At 40.0% G+C, this 21,331-nt stretch overlaps 1 protein-coding gene across 1 annotated transcript in view; it reads left to right on the plus strand.

Moving 5' to 3' along the window:
- Positions 1 to 21,331, plus strand: part of PCOLCE2 (procollagen C-endopeptidase enhancer 2) — an 80,146-nt gene that overhangs the window by 6,072 nt on the left and 52,743 nt on the right. The window contains exon 4 of the mRNA XM_029938764.1: positions 747 to 855. Coding sequence (XP_029794624.1) covers positions 747 to 855 — 109 coding nt within the window. The remainder of the gene's footprint in view (positions 1 to 746; positions 856 to 21,331) is intronic.

Here is a 21,331-nt window from a genome sequence, read left to right on the forward strand (position 1 = left end):
CCTGCCTGCGACCCCGCTGCTGGCCAGGCCACCACGTGGCCGGGGCTGGCGCTGACCTCCGCCTCCTCTCCCCCAGTGCTTCTGCGGGCGGAGGGGGGCACTAGGGCCCAAATCTGTGGACTTTGCTTTTTTACTTGTTTTCCTCCTCCGGGAGGTTCGGCCCAGAGGCGTGAAGCCTCGGGGAAAACGAGTCGCGCTGCGCGCGCCGGGCCGCTCCCGGAAAGTTAACTCTTCGCCACCTCCATCACAGCTGCGGGAGGGCCCTGGACCTGGATTGGGGGACCCACTCCGTGGCCACTTTTGACATCCCCTCTTCCATCTCCATCACCAACCACCTCCGTTTATAAATGGGAGGCCCTGTCAATGGTGAACGATATTCAGAAAAGGAGAGAAGTAGGCATCTCTCCACATCTAGGAAATTACAACTTTTTAATATTAATCAATTGCTTGTTTATCCGTTTGCTATTTTCTTATAAGCTCTTAACACTATGTGGACAATTTGCTGATGGATGGATGGATAAATTGATGTTACTAGGATGGAGACAGATGGCAACCGGACTGCATGTTTTATGAGTCTATAATTTAAATATTCTAAGAGCTAGCAAGTATTTCAAATTCTGTATATGGTGCAGGCATTTATTAATCAATACTAACTTTATCCATATTAATAGGCTACACCTTTCTGAAGTTGACATTGGGTTATTAGACCCACTTTCAAATTAAGTTTCCTTCTTTTATTTTCCTAGACCTGTTTTCACATGTGGCGGCATTCTCACTGGAGAGTCTGGATTTATTGGCAGTGAAGGTTTTCCTGGAGTGTACCCTCCAAATAGCAAATGTACTTGGAAAATCACAGTAAGCATTTTTTTAAGGGTATTCTCCTGGAAGTGGGTATTGGAACAGTGGAAGGCTGCTGCATTTTTCTCTGGTGTGAGGATCTGGGTAAGGGCAAGTGCCTGAAATAGTGAAATGTTGGATTTACCTCAACTATTTGGGAGATTTTTATTAATAGAACTAGTGGCGTCCTGCATGAGTGATTAGAAAGGGCTCAGGATAACTGTTGAAGGAATAAATTCTTAAAGCAGATGTGTTTCTGAAAACTCATCCTGATTCAGTTGAGTTTCATGGATTCAAAATTAAGGCTGTTTTTAAAGGCCTGTTGTAATAGCTTTTAAAATCCATTTGTTACCTGTGCCCTGCATAGATGTCTCCCAGTGGAGAATAGAAAATGAAAGGCAATGCTCATCCCGGACTACTTTATACCCATTACGAGTAAAAGGGTAAAAAAAAAAAAAACACGAAAAAAAAAATCCCACTTAATGTCCCTGATTTAAAACCACCACCAAAGGCAATCGGAGAATAGTGAATAATAATTGTGGGATAGGACAGGAAAGACTAAATATCAATCAAAGGCTAATAAAATGTGCATTCTGGTTAGTAATGGTATAGATTATGCCAAGTCAAGATAAGAAGTCAGATTTCCAGACAGCCATCTTTAAAAAAATCGTCTGGATTTAGAATCCGCTAGATTGAGTCATCTTTCCAGTCAGTGATAGTGGATCTTCTTCAGTTTTTTGTTGTTGGAAAATTGTTTAGTAATTGCACACAGTGGTTTGCTGAGAGCTTTCTTCAGTCAGATTGTGCCACCCACCGATCATAATTATTAAAAGTAGCTACCTCTTACTGACCACTTACTGTTTCCTAGACACTATGCCAAGTAGTTAACTCCCGTACTCTCACTGAATCCTTGAAGTCACGCTGAGAAAGTAACTCTTCTATACCCATTTTATAGATAGGAAGCTGAGGCCTAGAACAATTATGTAAATTGACTTGATTGAATAAGTCCAACTTTATGTAAGGTGAAACCAGTTTTGCAGTGGGGCATTTTCACCAAGGTCATTTGACAGGCAGTATGAGGGGTCCACCTCCTTAACGTAAAACTTGGCTCCTGTCTATGTTGATGCTCCCCCTATAAAATATTGACTATTTGATGAACTGGTACAGATTTCATTATGTTATTGCAACACATGGGGCCAGGAGAGAATGAGTCATAAGAAATAGCTTTGAAATAGTGATATTGGTGTAAGTGTGAATAAGGCTTCAAAATAAACATGTAGCTTGGTTTTCATACTATAATTGTTTCAGTTGTAATTTAATGGCTTTAAGTTATAAATGAGTCAAGAAAATTAATGACTGGGAGGCATCATGTGCCTAACAAGTAGAAATTCATGCTTGGCTATATATTTGGGGTCTTATGGGCATTGTTGGTGTGGCATCAAACGTTGAGGGGAGGAGGGTGTCCAGTGAAAGTTCTCCTTGGTAAAGGAGTGGTGTGCTTCAAGAGGCCTGACTGCCATATTCTTCTGTGGGAGAAGTATAATGGATGTTCTGTTTGGATGCAATGTAAAAGTAAGGCATATGGCCCCAGCAGTCAGTGTTCCCTGGATTCACATTCTTGTTCTGTCACTCATAGATTGTGTGTGACCAGGATTTATCTTTCTTAAACCTCAGGATTGTGGAGCACTTGGGTGACTCAGTCGGTTTATTGTCTGACTTTGGCTCAGGTCATGATCTCGCAGTTCATGAGTTCAAGCCATGTGTTGGGCTGGGTGCTGACAGCTCAGAGCCTGGAGCCTATTTTGGATTTTGTGTCTCAATCTCTTTCTGTCCCTCCCCAACTCGCACTCTCTCTCTCAAATGAATATTAAAAAAAAAACAAAACAACAAAAAAAACCCCTCAGGAACCTCAGGATTGTTGTGAAATTAAAACAAATTAGTACATGTAAATCCCTTTACCTCAGTGCCTGGGACATAGTAAGTGCTTACTAAATGTTAGCCATCACTGTTATCATTTTCATTATCCTTATCATTCGTTGGTATTGACTTCACCTTCCTTCTGACCTATAGTCAGATATGGCAGATCACTCCTACCTGCTTGCCTCATTGGCTAAGCTGGGCTTGGCATGGGCTCAAAACAACTCAGACTTTTATGGAACAATCTACTTTGTCATCTGTATCTAGGGAGACCTTATTTCTGTGGTGGGGTTCTGTAATCTTGCTGAAGGGATTCTGTGTGAGTCAGGACTAGGTCGGCTTCCAGTAACAGACCCCATATAATAATGGCTCAAACAGAAGTTTGGTTCTCTCTCACATAACAGAATCTAGAGGTAGGCAATGCAAGAAATGCAAGATTGGTGTGGCAGCTTCAAACCATTAGGCACTCGGTATCTTTGCCTCTCCCTGCTATGCCATATACTTAGATGTGTGTTCAAGTTCCAGCCATCCTGTTTCTGTTCCAGCCAAAATAAGGAAGAAAAGGAGGGGCATATATCCTTCCTTTAAGGACATTGTGCCTAATTCATGCAGCTCTCTGCTTATATCTCATTGGCTGGTTCTTAGTTACATGGCCACTTCTAGCTGCAAGAAAGCTGAGAAATGAAGGTTCTGCTAAAATTCAAAAGTTTTCTTTTGAGTAAAAGCTTTCTATCAACTCTGGAAAGAACGGAAAACAAGCAGACGACAAGCAGTCCCTGTGACATACTTATTTGTGGTTTTCTCAGGCTGCCTGAACTGATGTTCATGAAGTTGAGTAACAAATGCCAGCCTTTTTTGGGGGGGGAAAAAGAAAAAAAGTTTTTTAGAAAGAATAGGTAATAATAAAAAAAGACTATACAACTTGCTTTTCTACTTTAAAAAACCTTAATAGTTTTCACTCTTGGCCAGTGAGTTTACTCGATTCCATAGGACCTGTGTCTTTTATGTTTGCATATGAGTAGCTACCAAGAGCTTCCAGAGAAGTCCAGCACATTCTCCTGTTTATAATTACTGCCTCTGCTATTCCCAAAGGCCCTGAGTGCCCTCAAGGTCTTAGTCTGACAACATTTTTCTTTCTTCATATTTCACAGGGAATAGCACTAATTTATTTGTAAAGATCTTCCCAATTCTTCTTCATGGTCCTCTGGTTTGTCGGAGTAGCAGAAGGGGACCCTGAACTCCTGTAGATCCTAGATTTTTATGTAGGGAACATAAAAAGAGACTGTGGTAGTGCTGATGTTGGTAGCCCTGAGGTCTCTCATTCATTCAACAGATGTATTTGAGTGCTGGATCCTGTTCTGGTTCCGGCAGCAAACAAGGCAGCCAAACTCCTTGTCCTCCTTCGTGCAACTACCATTCTGGTTTGGGGAGATAAGCAACTAATGTTTAAATAAACAAAAATAATAAGATATTAAGTAGTGAGAAATGCATCATAACAATAAAATAGAGGGGCACCTGGGTGCTCAGTCAGTTGAGCATCTGAACTCTTGATTTTGGCATGGGTCATGATCTCACAGTGAGATAGAGTCCCTCATCAGGCTCTGTGCTGAACTCAGAGCCTGCTTGGGATTCTCTGTCTTTCTCTCTCTGTGCCCCTCTCTCACCTGCATGTATTCTCTCTCTCTCAAATTAAAAAAAAAAAGATACTACTCTACATCCATTAGGATGTATATTATAAAAAAATAGAAAATAACAAGTGTTTTTGGCAAGATGTAGAGAAATTGGAAACTTTATGCATTGATGTTGGGAATGTAAAATGATGCAGCTGTTATGGAAAACAGTATGGCACTTTCTCAAGAAATTAAACCCCCAAAAGCAGAATCAAACCTATAAATACAGAGAACACACCCATGGTTGCCAGAAGGGAGGTGGGTGGAGGGATGGACAAAATGGGTAAAGGGGAGTGGGAGACACAGGCTTCCAATTATGGAATATATAAGTCATGGGGATGAAAGGTACCACATAGATAATATACTAATATATAGTATAGGGAATATAGTATAGGGGATATCAGTGGTATTGTAATAGCGTTGAATGGTGACAGAATGATAGCTGTACTTGTAGTGAGTGCAGCATAGGGTATAGAGTTATTCAATCACTATGTTGTACACTTGAAACTAATGGAACATTGTGTGTCACTGATACTTCCATAAAAAAGGAAAAATTAAACATAGAATTATCATATTATCTAGCAGTTCTCCTTCTGGATATATACCCCAAAGACGTGAGAGCAGGGACCTGAGCAGATACCTATATATCCATGTTCATGGCAGCATTATTCACAGTTGCCAAAAGGTGGGAGTAACCCAACTATCTATCCACAGATGAACAAATGAGCAAAATGTGTTGTAGACATGCAAAGGAACATTATTCAGCCTTTAAAAGTGAATTCAGACACATGCTACAACATGGATGAACCTTGAAGCCATTGTGCTAAGTGAAGTAAACCATCACAAAAGAACAAACAGTGCATGCTTCTGTTTATATGAGGTATCTAGTCCGATTCGTAGAGTCAGAATGGTGGTTGCTAGGGGCTGCTGGGTGGGGAGTTAGTATTTAATGGGTACAGAGTTTCTCTTGGGGAAGATGAAAAAGTTTTGGAGACGATGGATGGTGGTGGTGATGGTTGCTCAACAATGCGCTTGGGTCATTCTGGATGCTGTGTAGAGCTTGAGTTATAGGGGGTTAAGAATGGAACAGGAAACCAATTAGGAAGCCAGTGTGGCATCTAGGAGAGAGGAGATAGTGGACTAGACAAGGGCGGTTACAAAGGAGATGAAGAAACCTGGAATCTAAAGCAGTTGTCTCGCAGTTTTGAATGCAGTTAAGATGTAGTGGCACCAGCCAAGAGGCTGGATATACAGGCCCAGGACCCTTGTCAGGCAGCTGCTCCAGGCAGGGCTGAGCTCTGGTGTGGCCTCATAGCAGGCAGTCTGTTAAAGGCGTTCCCAAAGCCAGAGCATCCGATTCATTTTTCTGCTCCTGCAGTCAGTAAACCAAGAATAGAGTTTCTACTGGCTAATTCAGTGTTAATTTTATTAAAGGGGTACCTGGGTGGCTCAGTTGGTTAAGTGTCCAACTTTTGATTTTGGCTCACGTCACGATCTCATGGTTTGTGAGATCAAGGCCCTCATTGGGTTCTTCGCTGACAATGTTGAGACTATTTGGGATTCTCTTTCTTACTCTCTGCCCCTCCCCTGGTCACGTGTGGGTGCATGTTCATGCTCGCTCTCTGAAAATAAAAAACATTTAAAAAAATTTAAAAAGTGATTTTATTAAAACATCACAGAGATGCCTCAAAATGGAAGTCTCAAGAGTGGCTCTAAAAGTCTAGTTTCTGTAGTTGAAGAGGAACATTCTTTCTGCCTCTCGCTTCTTACCTGCCTCTCATTCTGGTTCTTCCAGATTGGAGATGTGTTCCCGCAAGGTGGCTTTCCCCACCAAATCATTTTCATTGAATTACATCCTATTAGTAGGAGATTGAGGAGAGTCTAATGGTAGTATCTGTATACTTTAAGAAAGCTGAGGGGCTCCTGGGTGGCTCAGTTGGTTAAGCGTCTGGCTTCGGCCCAAGTCATGATCTCACGGTTCGTGGGTTCGAGCCTCACATCGGGCTCTGTGCTGACAGCTAGCTCAGAGCCTGGAGCCTGCTTCGAATTCTGTGTCTCCCTCTCTCTCTGACCCTCCCCTGCTCACACTGTCTCTCTCTGTCTCCCCAAAAAAAAAAAAAAAAAAAGTTAAAAAAAAAAAAAGCTGAATACTGCTTGTCACACCAAACTTTGTAGCCAATTGTAGTATGGATCTTTCCAGTATGGATCTTACAGATTAGAAATTTAGATTTGTCCTTAAATTACAGTACTTTAAAATTTTCATAGCTAGTTCTTGGACAGCTGCACTGTTCCAAACTCTGTATACATTGGCTATTTAAATTAATTAACTAAATTAAAAATTAAGTGTGTCAGTCACATTAGCCAAATCTTTTTAAATTGTTTATTTTATCTTTTATTTATTTATTTATGTATTATTTTTTTCCATATTTTATTGTCAAATTGTTTTCCATACAACACCCAGTGCTCTTCCCCTTAAGTGCCCTCTACCATCACCTCCACCTCTTTTCCCCCCTCCCCCTTCCCCTTCAACTCTCAGTTCATTCTCAGCATTCAATAGTCTCTCAAGTTCTGCATCCCTCTCTCTCCCCAACTCTCTCTCCCTCCTCCGCTCCCCCTGGTTCTCCATTAGGTCTCTCCTGTTTTCCTGCTAGACCTATGAGTGCAAACTGTTTATTTTATCTTGAGAGACAGAGGGGGAGAATCCAAAACAGGCTACACACTGACAGCGCAGAGCCCAACATGACACTCAATTCCTAAACCCTGGGATCCTGACCTGAGCCAAAACTGAGAGTTGAATGCTTAACCGACTGAGCCACCCAGGTGCCCCCACATTAACCGTATTTCAGCTGTTCAGTAGCCACATGTAGATAGTGGCTAACATATTGAGCAGTATATAGTATGAATATTTGCCTGAACACAAAAAGTTCATTGGATAGTGAGGTTAATTTTACTCACATAAAGGAATGTTGAGGACGCGGGTGCTCTGTGCTGCGGAGTTGTGCTCCTGCTTTGCAAGTGGGGAGGCTGACACTTGTTCTATTGAGTGTTGACATTGTGACTGGAACTCAGCTGCATCTTTCTGGCCACATCTCTTGGTGACCTCAACTAGTCTTAGGTTTTACTAATTAATCTTACTGAATATGTTCTCAAAAATGTGTATTTAGAGATTAAACCAGAGAACTTGAGGGTTATAAAATTGTTAAAATATTTTGTAATCCGTGATGAGATAGCTTTCTTAATTCCCTGGGAGAGTTGATTTTTGGGACTAGAAGTTAAGGGGCATCCGTATAAAAAACCCAAAACTCATCTATTTGACATAGGTGGTAGGCATAGGAGTTAAGTATGCTCTGAGAGCTAATGTGTGTATAATCCTTTGGAAAATGGTGGTTGGTCTTCTAAGCAGGTTTGGGTTGAGACAAAGGTCAGCTGAATTGATTTAAGGATGAGAACTAGTAACTCCACCTGTAGCAAGCCCTGTAGCAAGAAATGAAGCTCTGAGTATCACCACCACGCAGACCCTCTCTCGCAGTGGTCCTTTTGCTGGGTACATATGTGCATCAGGATCAAACTGTGTGGGAGACAGTAAGGGGTCTCTGAGATCCCTAAATGAAGCAGGAGAGAGTGGACCATTGTGAACAAGAACACAGCCGATGTGTTGGACTTCACTGCTGCACTGGCACATTGACCAGACACATTTATGAGGAGCGCACCCGATACGGTGCTAGGTGCTGGAGATATACAGGTGAATATGTAGAAGATTCGAACAGGAGGGCTGCCTGTGAAGACGTGTTCCCCAGGCTCTGAGTGGGAGTGCGGCTCCACAGGGACCTCTGACACAAAGCTCTCCATTCCATTAATGGTTTCATTATAAATTCATTGCAAACTTGGCAAATCACCAATACTTTTTCTGTTCCTTGATCTTTTCATCCATAACTTGTTCATTTTATAATCCCATAGTAGAGTTACAGGTTCATGTGGATGGTTTGACACAATTTTTGAATTAAAAAAATAGACATTAGTAGAAAATAATACCTTGTGGAAGCAACTACTCAGGGTTTGACTTGGGCTACATGTTATGGCCAGTTAAGTGGAACCAGCTGAATCTCTGTTTATAGCAACTATGCAAATTAGAGGAAACGGGAAGCCTAGAATCTTCTGGGAAATCTCCTTGAATAGGTATGTAGGAATTGTTATTTTAAATTGGTTCCCCAAGTTAAAACTAAATGTGGTATCTGAGTGTGTTAGGCACTTGCTGCCATTATCTAACAGAAACCGCATGTGGTTTGTAGATACATATGAAAATGATTTTGTGCTTAGATTTAAAGCTGGGCATGATTTACAAAATTTTTTAGATAAGATACTTTATATATGTTGTCCTGTTGTTATAAATCAGTGTTAGAATTTAAAGTATTTATTTATTATTTATATCTCTTCTTTATTTCCAATCTTAGTATATGTGCTGCCAAGGGGAACTGTTTTCTTTATTTCCAAAAAAAATTTTTTTAAGGTATTGAAATTAGAGAGCCAATTATTGAGGGTTTCAGTTAATTGTTTTCAGCAGGAATCTGGCTTGGGGAAAATCAGCAAATGTGTGAGGAGTTTAAAATTTGGCACGGGAGGTTCCTTTAACTCTGATTTAAATACTGTGGGAGGGTCAGAAAGTCACAGACCTTTGATGGAAGTAGGAGAGCGGTTCTAGCAATGAATAGAATCACTTCCATTTAAATTAGAAGTGTGTGGCAAAATTTTCTTTAACTAATGCAGAAGAAGAAAAAGCATAAATTATCATCCATTGAAAATCTTCAGGCTCCCAGGTAATCCATGTAACTATCATTTTGATAACTATTCTTTCGTTTGAGCTGGTTTCGTTTATACTGATGTGGAAATGGTGGGGTTCGGAGCAAATGATAAACAATTCTTGAGACGTCTTTGGTGCAAAAAGGTGGTTTTATTAAAGCACGGGGACACACCCTGAGCAGAAAGAGCTTCACTGGGGTAGTGACAGGTAACTGATTATATACTTTCAAGTTGGAAGGAGGTTAGGGATAGCATAGGTCTCCATGTAATTTGGAAGCAAGATTGCCAGGACCTTGAGGGGCTAGTTGTCATTAGGAAAAGGTCATTTACTACTGTCTAGTGAAACCCTAGTCATGAGACCCTTCAGTTGTGTATCAGTGGGCCATATACTTAAAGGATGATTGCTAAATTCTGTCCTGGAGGGTAGAGCTAAAGGAAGTTTCCAGATGAATTTTCATATGTTAAAGTAGACTCATAGGATCTTGGAGGTTGGGATAATGTTAAGCTAAGATTGCTTTTTGCCTTTAGCAAAGTGTCGTCATTGAGGTGGTTGAGTTCCTAGAGGAAGGCTACTTTGCCTATCTCAAGGACTTGTCAGTTGCCTTTGATCAATACTAGGTATTATATAGCTTGTAGATATAAAATAATAATTTCTGGTTTTTAGCATACCTTCAAATACATTGTATCATTTTATCTCCTTCCCATCCAATTTTGTGATGTCAGTGGGATATGTATCAATATGCCCATTTCTCATGTAGGGAAACTGAAGTCTAAAGATCTCACAACTCACCTAATATTATCATTCCTGCACAGGTATGAAAAGATTAGTACAAAAATTTTCAACTTAGTGATACAAAGACACTGTCACAAGCTTATTTAGCAAATAAGTTAACATTCACTCAATGCTGATGAAGTATCTGCTATGAACTAAGCATTGAGTTGGGCCCTGGGGTAAAAAAGACAAGGCATAGTTTCTGTCCTCAAGGAGTTTATAATCTAGTGGGGAGTTAGACAAGAAAACCAGTAGCAGTTATGTGTGAAAATAACTGTGATGCTCACTGTAAGTAGTTTTAAGTATTGATAATATGGAATAAGCCTTATTTACATTTTTTTAAAATATTGAAGGCCTTAGATTATTATTGCCTATGTAAAGAGTAAAAGATGTTAGGACCCATTTTGTATCTGTGATACTCTAAGACTTGAGGAATTGGTGTTGTGTCCTTTGTTTGACATCATAGGGCCCTTTTACAACACCTGCTTTATATTTCCAAATATGTCTGATAAATAAGCATATAAAGATACTCCTGTACCATTGTCTTGGGGGTAATTTTGCTACTAATGTATGTTAAAGTCATCATATGAATCCTCCAAAAGCCTGATTAAATTTAAATGGCATTCACATTTTAGTTTAAAGAAATGATAGATTAAAAATGTGGTTGAGATTTATAACCTGCATATGGCTTCATGAGAAGAAAGTTAGCAGTGGTGGGGCATGGGGTTGTGTGAAAATTGAAACAAATAATGATGTTCTACTAAGATCAGGGCTTGGTATATAATTTGAGAAAACAAATAGTGAATTTAGACAGGAACTCAATGTTTAAGTCACTTAATTATACCTAAAAGTATAGCAAGAGGCTCTAAAATTACTTTAACTATTATTTGCCTGCATAACCACAGCAGGACAGATAGGGGAATGGAATTTTGGCCTTAAGCACATATTTCCTGGCTTTAAACTACATGTAGGATTTAGAATTATATAGTGACTTAAATTCCAATCTTAACTATGGGTTTTTTTTTTAATGCACATATACATGTGTTGAACTAGGCTTGGGTATTTCAGCTGCCTTGAATAGGAATTTAACCAGTGCTTGACTTAATACTATTTACATCTAATTCCTTAGTAAAGATGGGGATAATTGAGAATGTGTGCATACCCAAGCCTGAGGACCATATAAATGGGATAAGAGCACAGCTGTTTTTTGTTTAGGTTTTTTAATTAACAGAGTATAATTCAGATATTCTTAGGGCACTTAAACTGTCCCAATTAGGTTTCAGTTGATAAGATATTGGAAGAACTAAAACATTTTCCTTGCTCCCTTAAATCCTTCTGGGAAGCAAGGAGAACACAAATCCTAAATAAATAAGCAAGGAGGTGACATTTTCCCACTGGGACCTCAGTCCAGTTTTTCTAAATTTGTTTAGTTTTTCTGCTTGTTTTTAGGGGCCTCTGTTGCTTGTTTTGTTTTTCTTTGCTCTTTCAAATATGTTTTTATTGATTGAAAACCTAATGTTATAAATGTGCTTATTTGTACTGCCTGTCGTTTTTAGTGCTGGGCTGAGGCAGAAGCCTTAGAAAGGGCTTAATGAGTAGAGACGAAAATGAGACACCATGCAAACAAAGTCTTCATGTTTTCTGGAAAAGATTCTCCTTAGTAACATCTTAGTGACCAAGAAGTCATTCTTTCTTGAAATATCACTTTAATAATGGAGCACAAAAATAGCACACTTAAAACCTCTCTGTTTAAAAAGCAGTATAAATCGAAAAGGCATTTAACAGAGGTAAAACACCCAGAAAGGGTTTTAAGGAATGTATTATTAAAAAGACTGAGGGAATCACTCTCACATTCCTTGCCCACCTCCAGAGTTGAACTTACGATGTGAAATTATGGGCAAATTAGAATTGTTCCATAAATTTGCAGATTCCTCAAAATCTATCAGGTATTAACAATACTAAAAAGTAAATAAATAAGAGAGTGAGCGTGGTCTCATTCGGTGGCTTCTCTGTGCTGGAGACTGGAGAAGCAGGTAGGGGGGCTCCTAATTTTAAGGGTTCTCTTTTTTCCCCACGTTGTTCTGCTTCATTAGGGAAGTGTTCCTGTGAATAGTTGCTGTCCCATGTTCCTGGCACAGTTTTATATGTATGGATTATTGCTTCTTGATCTTATGAAAAATGTAATCACTACCTTCATCTTACACGGTTGAAACTTATAATTTAGCAGCTTTAACAACAGTGGCAGTAGCTCTTTGGCATATATTGAATGTCTTACTATAGGAACTTTGGAGAATAGAGGTGTTTTCTTCAGATATATTATTTGTTAGATCATGATAGTCAGTGTTGGTGATCTTTGGAAAACCAGTATAAACATCTAAAAATAAATGGAATACCCACAGAGAAGTGGGGAGTTGGAAAGAAAAAATCACAAGCCCTGCCACTAAATATCACCTCTCTTTCATCACCTCACCCCCAAGACACTCCTGTAAGCACTGCATAGAATAAAACAGTGTTTCCCAAAATGTGGAGGGCGGGAGAGATTTTTTAGTCAGAGATGGGCTGTTCCGTGGATAAGGCTGACAAGAAGGGCAGACAGAAGATAGTAGGGTTATTATTGCTGCTTATGCCTCCTAAAAGTGAATTGATAAGGGTCTGATTGCTAGACACGGACTATCTAAAAGCCTTAGGCTGAGATTTACCTTCTCTGAAAAAAAATCATAATTTATTAATTTAACTTTTTAAAGAAATGTTTTATTTATTTTTGAGAGACAGAGTGCGAGTCAGAGAGGAACACAGAGAGAGGGAGACAGAATCTGAAACAGGCTCTTGAATCTGAGCTGTCAGCCCAGAGCCCAGTGTGGGGCTTGAACCCACAAACAGTGAGATCACGAAGTCAGATGCTTAACCAACTGAGCCACCCAGGTGCCCCATTAAAACTGTTTTTAAAGGACCTACCAGAGACCAGGTACTGGGTTGGGCACAAAAGACTGCAACGAAAAGAAATCCATACTTCTGAATGGGAGGGGAGGAGACAAGGAGGCACTTACTAGTTAGGGAGATGTCCCCAAAATGAATGACAATGACACAGGGTGGCAAGGTCTATATCAAGGGTTGTATATGTGGCATTACTCAGTGACTAGAAGAATGGGCATTGGAAAGTCATACTGACATACTGGTCAGCTATTTACTAGATATGTGAAACACATTCCAGAACTTTCCAAAGTTGGTTATCATGGTCAGACCTGCCCTGCAAAGGTAACGTGAGGATTGAAGGAGATAGTGGATGAAAGGTCCTTGGCACAGTGCTTGGTGCAAGCCTGTACTCAGTAAACAGTGGTGATGGTGATTATTTTTTTTAAGTTCTCTTCCAGGGCTGTAATAAGGTATAAAAGGGTGGTGTTTGTGTAGAACTTGTCCACAAGCCAATGCATTTCATGCTGGATGGTAATCCCTTTGGGGCATGGCTAGCTCCCATTGGAAATACTCACTCCTACTCACTATGTCCTTTCTTCACTTAAAATATGATCTTTCATAAGACTTTTTCCACGGAAGTACTTCCAAACCTTCCCTGCTTTTCCTCAAGCTATGTCCCTTCTACCAAGTACCTCCCGCCCCAGCACCAACTAGAGTGCCCCTTAACTTTTGGAACTAGGGTGCTTAGAAACAGAGAAAGGGTTGTCAGTTAAAAATTGCACATAATTTTCTATCTGTAGAGATAGGGACTTTCATTCACCTTTGGAGCCTCAAATCACCAGAATAATTCCTGCTAGTCATACAATTAAGTAATGAATTTATTCACTTATTCCTAATAGAGACGCCTCATGATAGAGTGGTTAAGACTATCTATAGTTTCTAGAGCCAGACTGCTTGGGTTCAAATACCAGCTCCATTACTGTGGTGGTAAGTCTTTAAAGACGACCCCCCAATATCCCTCCTGGTATTTGTGCCTTTTTCTAGTATCCCCAAACACTGAATCTGGGTTGGCCCTATGAAACAAATAGAGTGGGGCAGAAGTGATACTTCATGACTTCTGGGGCCAGGGCATAAGAAATCTTAAAGCTTTTGCATTACTCTCTTAAAACATGCACTCTGGGGGAAGGTAGCTTCCATGTAAGGACCACCATGCTGTGAGGAAGCCCAGGCTTTGTGGAGAAAGAGAGAGAGAAATGCCCAAACAGCCCCCACTTACTCTAGTCTTCCCAGCTGACACTGGAGTAAAGAAGTCATCTTGGAGAACCAGCCCAGTTAAGCCTTCAGATGACTCAAGCCCTAGCTAATAACTGATGATAGTTATATTAGATAATTCAAGCAAGAACTACCCAGCTGAGGCCAGTGAACTTACAGGAACCATAAGGAATAAGTATATTGGGGTGCCTGAATGGCTCAGTCAGTTAAACATCTGACTCTTGAATTTGGCTCAGGTCGTGGTCTCATGGTTCATGAGTTTGAGCCCCATGTCCGTCTTTGTGCTGAGAGCATGAAGCCTGCTTGGGGATTCTCTCTCTCCCTCTGGCTCCTCCTCTCTCTCTGCCCCTCCCTGACTTGTGCTCGCTCTCCCTCAAGATGAATAAATAAAAAAGACTACATTGTTATAAGCCACTGACTTTGGGGTGGTTTTTATGCAGTAGCAGATTACCAAAACAGTTACTTACTAGCTGTATGACCTGGAGTGTGCCCCAGTTCCTCATCTGTAAAATGTGGCTAATAATATCCCTTACCTCATAGGACCACTTTGGGGATTTAGTTCTTGAATGTATGGTATTAAGGTGACTTCATAGAGAAAAAACTGCGGAAATAAATATCCTGACCCAACTCCCTTCCCTATGTTCAATTCCTGTCAGGACTTTCCACGGCCACAAGCAACTGGAGGATAATTGTTGATGCATTCATTCAGATCAACCACCCAGGAAGAAGAGTAGTGTGGAAATAGGAGGAGAATAGACTTGGAGGGGCAAATAGAAGATATTTGACACAGAGAGCTATTATTAGGGTTCTCCAGAGAAGCAGAACAGGTAGAAGATATATATATATGCGTATACATGTAGGCATATACACATGCGAAGATACATATGTGTACTTACAAATATATACACACACATGTACAAGCATACATATACATACATACATAAAGAGATTTGTTCCAAAGAATAGGCTTATGTGATTGCAATGACTAGCCAGTCTGAAATTTGTAGGGAACCTGGTAGGCAGGAGGAGCTGATTCTGTAGGCTTGAGACAGAATTTCTTCTTCCTCAGGGATACCTCAGTTTTGCTGTTAATGCCATTCAGCTGTGGATGAGGCCCATCCATCTTATCAAAATAATCTTGAAGTGAGCCCATTGTAGATGTCAACACATTTATTAAATACCTTCATGGCAATACCTAGATTAGTGTTTGAATAACCAGATATTATAGCTTATCCAAGTTGACAGTGTGAAGCTAACTATCACAGAGCCATGGCAGGGTCTGGAGTAGGGGAGTGACAAGGGTCACCCTGGCTGCTGTGGTGAGAACAGAGATTGGGGTGCAGGGGTGACAGTGGTAAAACTAGTTAGGAGGCCATGGATGTATTTAGATGGGAGATGATGATGGTTTGGACCAGCATGGGAGCCATGGAGGTGGTGAAGGATAGTCAGTTTCTGGATGTACTGTAAAATAGAGCTAGAAAAGAATTGCTGATGGACGAAATGTGAGGTGGAAGAAAAAGAGGAACCAGGGATGGCTTTACAGTTACTGACCTGTGCAAAGCGGAAGGATGGAGGTGCGATCCATCAACCATGACAGGGAGGCCAGGGTAAAGCGGATTTGGTAGGGGTGGGGGGTGATGTTCTGTTGTGACATGTTAAGCTGAGGTGTACATCAGATCCCACAGCAAAATGCCATTCCAAATGGCATCCAGCAGGTAACAGTTTACTCCCTATTCTTCAATCAGTGCTTTAGGAAGTAACAAAAAATAGAAACATGATCAAATGGCAGTGGTGAGCCCCTGTCTTTAAAGCATGAGGTTCAAGAAACTGGGTGCAGACATGACTATGTTTAGGTGTGGTGGCACCTGAAGATAAAGGTGCTTATGCAAGTGTTTGAAATAAAAAACAGTATGTAGTAAACTAACAGTGTTTCACTTCACTGTTAATGTCAGTAAAGTCATTTCTTCTATTTCAAATACACCTGCTCTGGTGTATTATAGCAATACGTCCTGTTTCTTGTGAGCCTAAACCTATCATTCAGAGCCAAAGTGTCACCGTTTTACATTGAAAATAATGTATTGGAATCTTTTGAGACTGAATGCAAAAGGTGTGGTTGCTTGAGAGTTTGGTATATTCCCAACACTGGATGTTTTTCTTCAATTTTCAGAAAAACAAATCAATTACTTGTTACTGGGCATATTTTCAAGCCACACCTAAATGCTGGGGCAGAACATGAAAAATCCTTTCTAGAGCTAAATGTTATCAGACAGAGAATCGGGAATCCATTCACTGCTGTTGCCCAGATTGAAACAGTCAGCTTTCTAGTATTGAGTGTGATATGTCCATCAACCTAACATTTTACAGAGTGCTGCAGCTTATAATGAGAAATCACCTCAGATTTCTGGATCCTAATTTGACTTGACTACCCAGAACTATCTGACAAAGCCAGTAAACACTTGCTGCCATTCTTGACATCCTGTTATTCTTAGGCTTTTCTTACCTATACTGCGAAGAATAAAAAATAAAACTGCCGTTGGGACTACTACCAAATGTATTGGCTTACTTTGGAATCATCCTCCTGCTTGTGTGAAAATAGTTTTAATTGTAAGATAGTAAATTAATTTTAGACTTTAAAAAATATATTTTTAGTATTCCATAAACCGTGAGACCATGACCTGAGCTGAAGTTGGAAGCCTAACCAACTGAGCCATCCAGGCGCCCCTAATTTTAGACTTTTAAAAACAGGCCTAAAATTGACAAGTTATGTACATTCCCAATATCCATTAAATAGTTCATGAGCAGGGTGCCTGACTGGCTCAGTAGGAGGAGCACATGACTCTTGGTCTTGGGGTCTAATTAAGTTTGAGCCCCATGTTGGGTATAGAGATTAAACAAAACTTAAAGGAGGAGGGGCACTTGGGTGGCTCAGACAGTTGAGCGTCCAACTTCAGCTCAGGTCATGATCTCCCTACTCGTGACTTTGAGCCCCACAATGGGCTTTGTGCTGACAGCTCGGCATGGAGCCTGCTTTGGATTCTGTGTCTCCCTGTCTCTCTGCCCCTCTCCTACTCATGTTCTGCCTCTTACTCTCAAAAATAAATAAATGGTAAAAAACATTTTTTTAAAAAAGAAATGGGAAGAGAAATGATAAATGAATGAATCAATGAATGAAGTTACCTTTGTCCTTTCCTTAAAGCCCAGCGCATGACTTGACACATAGTAGGTACTTGATAAATATTTGATTAGTTTATTGAAAAAAAAAAGGGGGGGGATTGCCTTTCTGGGAAAAAAGAAAGAATTATCATTGTGCCTTTGTGGTCCTTGCCCCCCACTCTCAAGTAACTTATATTCATGTGTGAAGAGTTTGCAGCCATTGCACTTCTGAGTTTTACCAGTGACAGGTTTTCATCAACGATTGTGCTTCAGTTTTCTCACCTGTGTGGGATACTTTCCTGAGCAGGGACCAAGAACCAACCACAAGTCACAGCCCTCCATGACAATTCAGCTTTAGCTCCTTTGGGAAACTATCAAATTACCCACTGATATCTTCTACTTTTATATGTATATATGGAGTGGTCATTATTTCTAATTAGGATACAGTTGATATTAATAAGACAAGATAAATTGGATATGGCATGTAAAAATTATGGGATTTTTATGATAGATCAGAGTGATGGAGTATGACTGGATTTCATAGTAATTTGTTACACAGATTCATATCAATTTCAAACTTTTCCCAAATAGCAGGTTTCAAGTTTGCACAACAATGTGGATGACACTTAGCTAGTAGCTTTGTTGTAATAGATAATACTTATAATTTTAGCCACCATTTACTGAGCATTAAGTAAGTGGCAGGCACTGTTCTGAGTACAGTAAATTGGTAGATACATGTTTATGCCACCTGCAGGGCACTCCGTATTTCTGCTTGTTTTAGTACTGGGCTTTTTTTTTTTTTTTTTAGGTATACTTTACATATAATGCACAAATCTTAAATTTGCAATTCAATGTCTTTGACAAATTCAAACACCTGTGTAAATGACACCTTCATCAAAATCAATGTTTTCAGCATGGAGAAGCTTTCTTCCCTCTGCTGTGTTGTATCTGGTGTTAGAGGACACCGGGTTTTAAGAATCCTCTCCTTGAATTGAAAAACCACAAGGTAATGCCTCCCTTCAACATCAGCCATCACTTTAGGCAGCTGAGGGCTTGGAGGAAAGGGTTCGTGGTGAAACTTGGGTTCTCTTATTTTATGAGCAATCTCAAGATTTGCCATTGAAGAAGCAAGAACAGACAGAGGATACCATGGAGGAAGTTACCCTCCCTCACCATAACATTTCAAGCCATCTGGGCCATTTATGTGCATTCTGGACTTTCCACTTTACTCTTTCCTATCCGCTAGTGTCGTCTTTTTGTAATTTTTTCCCTAAATGTGTTGTTGTCACAGAACATTTAATTTAAATGTCACACCATCTGAGCAAAATGACTCACTGTCTTTTCTCTTGCTGACTAAACTCTCCTCTGGGAATCCTGAGGTTTTTCTCAAATAGCATGTTTACCCACTTTTCTTTTCTTTTTAATTTCATTTACATTTTTTTGAAAAGATTTTTTTGGGGTGGTCTGAATGGAGGAGTAAACAGAGTTAGCCAGGTTGTTGGTAGATTTGGGACAGAGAGTGGTGGTGCCTCCTTTGTTTATGCTACTAGCCATCATCCCCAGGACATGCCCTCTGGGTTGTGGCTTCTGGCATCTCTGAGCCCTTCACACACCCTCTGTCTTACCCTTTCCTTGTGGCTACACATTTGTGAGACATCTGGCTAGAGTAAGTCTTCTGTGGCCTTAGGCTGTTTTCGCTTGTAAGTTTTTCCGTGTCCTCTTTGCTGAGACAATTACACCTTTTAAAACCTTCCTTCCTCAAACCATTATTCTAACTGGGCTTTGACACTGAAATACATGCCTCTAATATCTTTTTTTTAAATTATTTTTTTAAATTTACATCCAAGTTAATATACATATAGTACAACGATTTCAGGAGTAGATTCCTTAATGTCCCTTATCCATTTAGTCCACCCTCCCTCCCACAACCTCTTCAGCAACCCTCTGCTTGCTCTTCATATTTAAGAGTTCCCTGTTTTTGTCCCCCTCCCTGTTTTTATATTATTTTTGTTTCCCTTATGTTCATCTGTTTTGTGTCTTAAAGTCCTCATATGAGTGAAGTCCTATGATATTTGTCTTTCTGTAATTTCGCTTGGCATAATACCCTCTAGTTTCATCCACATAGTTGCAAATAGCAGAGTTCATTCTTTTTGATTGCCGAGTAATATTCTCTCTCTCTCTCTCTCTCTCTCTCTCTCTCTCTCTCTCTCTCTCTCTTTCTCTCCGTATATATGTACGTATATATACACACCACCTTCTCTTTATCCATTCATCCATCAATGGATATTTGGGCTCTTTACATACTTTGGCTATTGTTGATAGTGCTGCTGTGAACTTCTGGGTACATGTGCCCTTTTGAAACAACATACCTGTATCCCTTGGATAAATACCTAAGTTGCAATTGCTTAGTCGTAGGATAGTTCTATTTTTAGTTTTTTGAGGACCCTCCATACTGTTTTCCAGAATGACTGCACCAGCTTGCATTCCCACCAGCAGTGCAAAAGAGATCCTTTGCATCCTCACCAATATCTGTTGTTGCCTGAGTTATTAATGTTAGCCATTCTGACATGTGTGAGATGGTATCTCAGTGTGGTTTTGATGTGTATTTCCCTGATGATGAGTGACGTTGAGCATCATTTCATGTGTCGGTTGGCCATGTGGATGTCGTCTTTGGAGAAGTGTGGGTTCATGTCTTTACCCCATTTGTTCACTGGATTATTTGTTTTTTTGGATGTTGAGTTTGATAAGTTCTTTATAGGTTTTGGATACTAACCCTTTATCTGATATGTTGTTTGCAAATATCTTCTCCCATTCTGTCCTTTGCCTTTTAGTTTTGCTGATGGTTTTCTTTGATGAGGTTCCAATAGTTCATTTTTGCTTTTGTTTCTCTTGCCTCTGGAGACGTGTTGAGTAAGAAGTTGCTGCGGCCAAGGTCAAAGAGGTTCTTGCCTGCTTTCTACTCGAGAATTTGGGTGGCTTCCTGCCTTACGGTTAGGTCTTGCATCCACTTTGTTATGGTGTAACAAAGTGGTCCAATTTAGTTTTTTTGCCTGTCGCTGTCCAGTTTTCCCAGCACCACTTGCTGAAGAGACTGTCTGTATTCCATTGAATATTCTTTTTTGCTTTGTCAAAGATTCCTTGGCCATACATTTGTGGGTCCATTTCTGGGTTCTCTATTCTGTTCCATTGATCTGAGTGTCTGTTCTTGTGCCAGTACCCTACTGTCTTGATGATTACAGCTTTGTAATACAGCGTAAAGTCTGGGATTGTGATGTTTCTTGCTTTGGTTTTCTTTTTTAACATTGCTTTGGGTATTCAGGGTCTTTTCTGGTTCCATACAAATTTTTTTTGTTAGGGTTGTTTGTCTAGCTCTGTGAAGAATGCTGGTGTTCTTTTGATAGGGTTTGCATTGAATATGTAGATTGCTTTGGGCAGTATTGACATTTTAACAATATTTGTTTTTACTATCCAGGAGCATGGAATGTTTTTCCTGTGTGTGTGTGTGTGTGTGTGTGTGTGTGTGTGTGTGTGTGTGTCTTTAGTTTCTTTCATAAACTCTGTATAGTTTAATGTATAGATATTTTACCTCTTTGGTTAGATTTATTCCTAGGTATTTTGTAGTTTTTGATGCAATTGTAAATGGATTGGTTCCTTGATATCCCTTTCTGTTGATTCATTGTTAGTGTATAGGAATGCAGCCAATTTCTGTGCATTGATTTTATATCCTTCCACTTTGCTGAATTCATGGATCAGTTCTAGAAGTTTTTTGGTTGAATGTTTTGGGTTTTCCATATAGAGTATCATGTCATCTGTGAAGAGTGAAAGTTTGACCTCCTCCTGGCCAATTTGGATGCCTTTTATTTCTGGCCCCAAACTCTTGTTTTTTGGGAGATTTCTGATTACTAATTCAATTTCTTTACTGGTTATGGGTCTGTTCAAATTTTCTATTTCTTCCTGTTTCAGTTTTGTTAGTTTATGTGTTTCTAGGAATTGTCCATTT

The sequence above is a fragment of the Suricata suricatta genome, chromosome 5 (assembly GCF_006229205.1).
Source record: "Suricata suricatta isolate VVHF042 chromosome 5, meerkat_22Aug2017_6uvM2_HiC, whole genome shotgun sequence".
NCBI lineage: Eukaryota > Metazoa > Chordata > Mammalia > Carnivora > Herpestidae > Suricata > Suricata suricatta.